The sequence below is a fragment of the Cynocephalus volans genome, chromosome 4 (assembly GCF_027409185.1).
Source record: "Cynocephalus volans isolate mCynVol1 chromosome 4, mCynVol1.pri, whole genome shotgun sequence".
Taxonomy (NCBI): Eukaryota; Metazoa; Chordata; class Mammalia; order Dermoptera; family Cynocephalidae; genus Cynocephalus; species Cynocephalus volans.
Genome location: NC_084463.1, coordinates 153948657 through 153956791, shown reverse-complemented (window position 1 = coordinate 153956791; position 8135 = coordinate 153948657). Strand labels below are relative to the sequence as shown.

The 8135-nt window shown below is 37.0% G+C and overlaps 1 protein-coding gene across 1 annotated transcript; it reads right to left on the bottom strand.

Annotated features, from left to right (window-relative positions):
- Window positions 1-1143: 1143 nt before the first annotated feature.
- On the bottom strand, window positions 1144-6929 carry FAM111A (FAM111 trypsin like peptidase A). Its single transcript, XM_063094021.1, has 2 exons — window positions 6849-6929; window positions 1144-3715 (listed from the first exon to the last, which is right to left on the bottom strand). The coding sequence occupies exons 1-2, from the start codon at window positions 6927-6929 to the stop codon at window positions 1955-1957; spliced, it is 1842 nt and encodes a 613-aa protein (XP_062950091.1). The 3' UTR covers window positions 1144-1954.
- Between the last annotated feature and the right edge of the window lie 1206 nt (window positions 6930-8135).

Below are 8135 nucleotides of genomic sequence, written 5' to 3'. Positions count from 1 at the left end.
CTGGATCAGGAAATATGTGAGAAGCTTGGAGCATCTTGCAGTGGCAGAACGTAAGGAAGTGCTCAGAAAACAAACAAAACACACTGGTGGGGGTATGCCAAAGCAACACAAGACCCAACCTAAAGTGCTCCTAGTGGCCAAAGCCAGGACACTTTGAGCAAGAAAATAAAGTAGTAGTGGATTTATAACCCAAAGTACAAGTGTATCCACGAGTCCATACTGATATTCATAAATTACTGAATAAATAAATGGGGAAGGACAGACAAATATCCCATAATGATTTCAAGTAAATTATGTAGATATAAGGACGGAGAACATAACCCGTCAGTCCTTAAATGTGGGCTGTGCATAAGGACTTCCCTCCAAGATTACACTATGGAAGTGGGGGGAGTAACCTTACAGTGGAGAAACCTGACAAACAGTACTTCAGACAGGTGATCAAGGTCAACACTAATATCATAAATCATGTTGTACCCTTGATATAAAGTGAAAATAACACTTTTTATGATCTTCCTCTCCAAAACCCATAGCCCAGTCTAACCATGAGAAAAACCTCAGACAAATTCCAATAGAGCAACAAAATAGCTGAGCAGTACTTTTCCTGTCGAGGTCATCAAAAACAAGAAAAGTCTGAGAAACTGTCACAGCCAACAGAAGCCAAAGGAGACATGACAACTAAGTCTAACATGGATGGGATCTTGGAGCAGAAAGAGGACTTTAGGTAAAAACAAAGAAAATCTGGATAACGTAATATTACCTTTAAGATATCCCTCTTGTATCCCTAATAGTATATAAATATGAGAAGAGTGGATATTACCCTCTGAATTTCAGGACACATATATTTTGACAGTTTTAGAAATATGAGGATTTTGGAAATTCTAAAAGATTTTGTTTGAGATTATTGGTAAGAAAGCATTTAGCTCCTCAGTTAACATTATCCGCAGCTCCACGTTTTGCCACTGATTGACCCACACATTTTTCTTTTTTTAAAAAAGTTGTTTATTTACTTTTGAGCGTACAGAGTTGACTATCAGCATTTGCGTACAGTATGTGATGATCAAATCAATATTATTAGCATGTTCATCATTACAAATCGTAATTACTCTTTGTGTCCCTTACCCAGTTACTCCCTAACCCCCCTCCTCCTCCTCCTGCTTTCTCACCTCTGATAACTATAAGTCTGTTCTCTCCTTCTGAAAGTTCAACATTTTATTGTGACCTGCCTGCCTGCTTTCTTTCCTTCTTTTCTTAGTTCCCATTTATGAGTTGAGTGAAGACATGCAGTATTTCTCTTTCTGTGCCTGGTTTGTTTTACTAAACATATTTTCTCCAACCTCATCCATGTTGCTACAAATGGCAGAATTTCATTATTTTTTATGGCTAAGTAGTATTCTGTTGTGTATATATATATCACATTTTCTTTATCCATTATCCAACGATGGATTTAGGTTGTTCCAACTCTTGGTTATTGTAAATAGAGCTGTGATGAACATGGGAGTGCAGGTTTCCCTTCAACATGATGATTTCCATTCCTTTGGGTATATACCACACATTTTTCTAAGCACTCATTTTCCATGTGTCAGATATTGGAGATAATCGGATGAACAAGTTTAGGGTCCTGTTCTTAAGCAACTGAATTTAGGGGATGACATGGAAGATGAACAAATCAATAGTTACATGACTTTTAGTGTCATAAAACTTATCACTTAATCTTATCATTGCCTAACTTTAAAATAGGTGTAGTGGTCCATCTCCCAAGGTGTTGGAACTAATTTTTCTTGTGCTTAGAAACATGCCTGGCATATAGGAAGTGGGTCAATAATATTAATTATTATTGGGTTTTGATGAAATTGACCATTTTGGAATTTAGAAAACCATCATCAATGCCTATAGAAAAAAAATTCCGTAGACAATTCCCTTAAAGCTAGTAAATAGACTAAATTCTCACCAGTCCTCAATCCTCATCACTAACAATTTCTACATCCTGCTGATATATACATATCTCTTTATACCATATTTTATGTTTTTCCTTAATATCAAGGAGGATGGATTCCATAGTACAGCCAAACTCAATGATACTGGAAATCCCTTCTAGGTGCCTATAAGCACAGCCAGCAGTATGCATGGCCACCAACAAACCTCTTGAATCAAACACTGGGGAGCCAGAAGCCCCAAAGAAAAAAGTGGTGTCATAGGTAATCACATCAGGGCTGTGAATTTTTTTCTGGAAATCTTTATGTGTGTACAGATGTATATATTGCGTAGACAAACTGAAGCCCTCTGCTTCTCTAGACTGTACATGTTCCAGACATTTCTTTTCTCGCTCATCCTGAGGGATGATAGCACAACGATCAGTAGACTTTCTTTCTCCATCTGGATGGCCAATAATATATATCAACCCACTCAATGGTGCAGGAGTAATTTCATTATATAGTCCCATGGGTACTGGTTGTCCATTTTCCTTCAGTTTCAGGACAGCATAGTCAAGATCTACATCAGATATCTCAAACCAAGGTTCGATGAAAAAGCAATTCTCTTCTTTTTCTGGAAGCTCTTCATAACTAAATGTTACCCTTACGCATTGAGCGATTATGCCGGCCCACTGGCTTGGCTCTATTCCTTTTCCCACAATGTCACTTATTACATGCCGACAAGTGAAAATGAACAATTCTCTAAAAACAAAGCAGGTGGCAGCACCCCTATCTCCATTGTTGTCCCAGAATATGTACCCAACTGAGTCACTGAGATGTGAGAGAAGTTTTACGACTTTAACTGGAGTAGCATTTTTTATCAGTTTCCCAAACTTTGTTTCGTAACATTTAAGTGATGCATTCCCCTTTCTTTTCTTCATTTCTTTCTTGAAGTTTTCTCTGATTTTTTCACTTTCTATTCGCAAACGGGGGTACTGGTCCACAATTTGTTCTTTCAACGCACAGGTGTTTATTTTCTCTGACTCTGAATTCTGAGGGGCTACTGCCCTAGGGCCCATTGTTTTCTCAACTTCAACCTGAAAGGTCTTGCCCTCTAATTCATCCACTGCCTGGGTGCTTTCTACAACGGAGATCAGGTTGTGAATGAGTTTCCAGTTATCACTCTCCAGAAAGGAAAGAAATCTGCCATCCTTGCACAGAGCGTCCTTGATGGTTTCTCCTTTGAAAGCATAGACGCAGAGTTTGTACCCTTCTTTGTGAAGTTTTCCACATTTAACAATCCTTTTTCTCTTTTTCCCAATTGGGTGAATATAAAATTTGACACAGTCAGTAGATGACTTGTCATGCCGGCCAAATACTTGGTTATTTTCTATCTGCTCATCTTTACTTTGGTAAAATGTAACTGTCACGTGGCAACTTTCAGGAAAACAACTGAGGGGCATTCCAAGGTTTAAATACCCTTCGATTCCTTCTACTCCATACACCAGCATTTCTTTGCCTTGCTGAGTTTTTATCTCTTCTTTTACAGCCTTAAGAGTGTTGAGAGCCACATACAAGCTGTCCTTCTCACTGTGTGTGAGCACATATAGCCTGTCTCCAGTTTTCCTGTGGTTTACATCCAGAGTAACTTTAATTGTCTTATTTGGGGACACGATCTGGTCATTTGGATTTTTCTTAGGTGAATGGGATCTTTGACCCTGGGTGTTAGTTACATCTCTTGAACATTTTCTAGGTTCCTTCTTCTTTTGAGGAATATTGGAATTATTCTGTTGTCCTGTAGGGGCCTAAAAATAAATGCTAGATATTTTAAACTCTGATTACAACCCTAGTCTTTTGTTTCTCTTTTCAGTTTTCAATTCACAAATTTCCATGGGAAACTCAGGACCAATCTTAAAAGGCTAGCAAACAAAATTAAATCAGTTTGACTTAGAATCTAAAATACAATCTGAGTTTCCTGTCACATCAGTCAGATAAGCTCTTTATATTACTACACTGGTGCATCTTTCTGAGAAATACGCAGGAAGAAACACAACTGTTTTCCTAGATGCATCAAAATAGAGACTCTTAAAAGTCCATCAGCTTGGGTTGGCCTGCTAGCTCGTTGGTTACAGTGCAGTGTTATAACACCAAGGTCAAAGGTTCAGATCCCCGTACAGGCCAGCCACCAAAAAAAAAAAAAAAAAAACACGTCTACCAGCTCTCTCTATCTGAAATAGTGTTATTTCAGATCTTTTTTGTTATTTTCAGGTATCTGATTTTTCCCTTTTCTGAGCATAAAGATGGATAGCACCAAAAATTTTGCTCTTAAAACACTAAATTCAGCAAGAATAGGTTACCATGATTTATTATCAGGCATTAAATGTTAAACAAAATCTTCATTAGTTAACTAATCATTTGCTCAGAATAATATAGTTTTTTCTAATAACAAATACTTTGATTCACCTAGCATCTATACTGAAAAGAACTCAAATTGTTTCCTCTATTATGCCAATTAACCCAAAATTCTATGAAACGAAGAGAAACAAGTATGGCTTATCTGTTCTTTCGATGAAGAAACTGAGGCACAGGAAGTTTTTCTTGTTAAGTGCCTTTTCCAGGGCAACATAAAAACTAGTAAATAAAGTGAGTATCAGAACTCCAATTCTTAGCCCAATATTTTTGCCATTAGACTATACAGTAGTCCCTCCTCATCCACCGGAGATACATTCCAGGACCCCCAGTGGATGCCTGAAGCCTCAGATAGTACTGAACCCTATATAGATAGTAGCATGTTTTTTCTGATACATAGCTATAATAAAGTTTAATTTATAAATTAGGCACAGTAAGAGATAAACAGCAATAACGAATAATAAAGTAGAATAATTATAATAATACACTAGTAAAAGTTGTGTGAATGTGGTCTTTCTCTCAAAATATATTACATAAATTAAAATAACTGACCGCGGTTGATCACAAGTAACTGAAACTGTGGAAAGAGAAACTGTGGAAATAGAAACTGTGGATAAAGGGGGACTACTGTATATTCTCTTTTTTAAGTCTTATATTCATGGCTCCCATTTTTATAGGGCATTATCTTAGGTACTCAGGATGGGGGGATTACATAAGAATTAATCAATTAGCAGAAACTTAATGAAAAATTAAGAGCATCTGATTCCTATGTCTAAAAGATACGTTTTTCCCAAATCATATTCATCATGGCATGGGCATCAAGAGATACAGGTTCATGTGCCAGCAATACCGCTTTCTTGTAATAGAACAACAATGCCAGGAATGATGTAAAGATTAAGTATAATATTGTTACATGGCAATGCCTAACACAATGACTGGCCCCTAACAGGTTAACTTTTGTTTTCCTTCTTTGTAATAATACTAATATTCCAGGTCAAAAATAAGTCAAAGGAACTGAAAATAATATAAATTAACTCTGGGCATACATACAAACTCTCAAAGAGCATTCCTTGAGCTTAATACTATCAGAAATACCCTTGTCATGCACCCTGTTGGAACACTGTAATGGACTTCCACCGATTCAAACGATTCTTAGGCAGATACAAACACCTTTGAAAGGGGCAAGTGAGAGTATGTAGTTAGTCGCTCATTCTCTCATGGAGTAGGACAGGGAAAAAAGGAATCAAGCTTTTCTTGGCTTTTCTAGATACTTGGACTGTTGTAATTTTCTAGAACCAGGATAAAAGCAAACAAGTTAAAGGACTATAAGTTGCATTCCCAAATGCTTGCCACTTCTCAGCCTCCTTGATAAATTCAAGGAGCATTTTAGACTCAGAAAGGATACAATGGTTTGATATAATAATAGCCCCATTAGTAAAAACAGCCCTGACTTCATGCCAGTAAACTTAAATCCAAGTCTTGCTCCTCCTGCCTATGCAGCAACTCACTTCTTTTCTATCTTCCTCATAAACAAATTGGGGATAATAAAATCCTCCCTGCCTGCCAAACAAGATTATGTTAAGAATAAATATATAGGAAATTGTTTTATAATTGTAAAGCACTATACAAATGAAAGTTATTATTATGATTGGATAGATCAGCTATATTTGGAATGGTATATATTTTCATGCTATGAAATAGTATTAATTTTGTTTTTATTTCATAGTTTAATATATTGCATTTGATTTTTTGTTGTTGTTCAGGAAGTTTTACAATAGCTTTTTATTAAAGGCTGCTTTAATACAGGTGAAATTTGCATTACAACTCCCTTTCCAACTGCCACACCCCAAAATAGAAAGAATAAAATGGATGAGAAAGATTTGAACTTTTAAAGTATTTCCAACACACAATGAGGTAATTTCTTGGCAAGAAGAACTATAAAACCCAGTGCCAAGGATGGTGTGAAGGTTAATTCAAGGTGTCAATTTGATTAGATTAAGGAATGCCAAGAAATTTGGTAAAGCTAATTTTTTTAGGTGTGTCCATGAAGGTGTTTCCAGCAGAGATTAGTATGAGAGCCTGAATGGACTGAATGGGAAATACCCACTCTCAGTGTGCGTAGGTATTTTCCAATCCACTGGGGGTCCAGAGCGAACAAAAAAACAGATAAAAAAGGTGAAGCTCTCTCTCTATCCACTGGAGCTGGGATACACTCTCCTCTCCTGTCCACGGACATCAGAGCTCAAGACTCTTCAGCTTTTGGGTTCCAGGACTTACACTTAGGACACCATCAGCTTCCCTGGTTTTGAGGCCTTTAGACTTGGACTGAGCCATGCTACTGGCATCCAGTTTACAGATGGCCTGTCCTGGGACTTTTCTTCACAATCACATGAGCTAATTCTCCTAATATATCCCCTCTCTTATATTTATAACATATCCTATTGATTCTGTCTCTCTGGAGAACCCTGACTAATACAGATAGCTACATTTAATATTGGTATATTCCATAAATAATATTTACATACGTACCTGAGAAAAATAGTGCTCGATTTTCATATTACTCTTTTCATCAAATGAGACCTTCTGTGAACTGTGCTTCTTACAGCTCATGATGGCTTGCAGATGAATAGACAGTTCAGCTGAAAAACTAATTTCCAAAAATTTAGAGTTATAGCAGTAACTTCACAGCTATCACTAATTGTACAGAGGAAAAGATTAACTGGGGTCCCATGTACCCCCGTTTCCCTTCAGCTCTAGCCTCGCTCTCCCTGGAGATGTTAATTTAGCAAGCAGGTAATTTATCCACCAACTATAATCACCCCAACAACAAAAGCTCTCTTTTATAGAGCACTGTACTAAACACTGTGAAACTTATCTCTAATTGCCAATCCCCGTAAATACTGTGGAAAGTAAGTGCATCTGCATTTTGCAGATGGGGAAAGTTATCACTTAAAGAGAGCGGCTGATTTGCCCAAAGCCAGAGCTATGTGGCAGACAGGAGATTCAAAAGCAGGTACAGGTACACTACAGAAGAGTTTGCAGTTGGAGAATTCAAAAGTGTGTTATGGTTACACTGAGGTTAAAATCTGGTCTCCACTTAAGTTGAAGATGGCAAGGGATGGTAAAATTACAGGGAAATGGATGGGAAAAGAACTGGGTTATATCGATGACGACAAAATAAATTTGGAATGAGATTTCATAAAGAATTCTGGAAGTTTGGAAAGTTTTCCCAGGATGATAGATGGGAACCTTAGTTTCTGCTTTAATTTTTTATTTAGAGAGGTATTTTTCCCTCTATCTTTCCTTTGATGTTTTCCCAGAAGAGAATGAACAATTTAAATAATAGTGATGAAAACCACTAGAAGGATAAATACTATTGAGGACAGCAGCAGCATGTCTGTTCTTAATACCCCAACAATACCTAAAACAATGCCTGGCATATGGCAGGCTCTCAATAAAGATATATTTATAAAAATATATTTAATAAATAAATGGAGCAGGCATATAATGTACTACGCCCAGTTCTCGGTGCTTTTCATAAACTACCTCATGTAATTCTTACAACCCTATGAGATAGGTATTAAAAGCGTCCTTCAAAAAGTTAATGGAAAAATAGAATTAAAAAATATTATGACCAGCTGGCCAGTTAGCTCAGTTGGTTAGAAGGTGGTATTATAACACAAAGGTTAAGGGTTTGGTTCCCCTCACTGGCCAGCCAAAAAAAAAAAGAATATGAATCTTTCTATGAACTCTTGGAAATACCTTCATATTAGTCTCATTTTACCAACAAAGGACTTGAACATCTGGAAAGGTTAA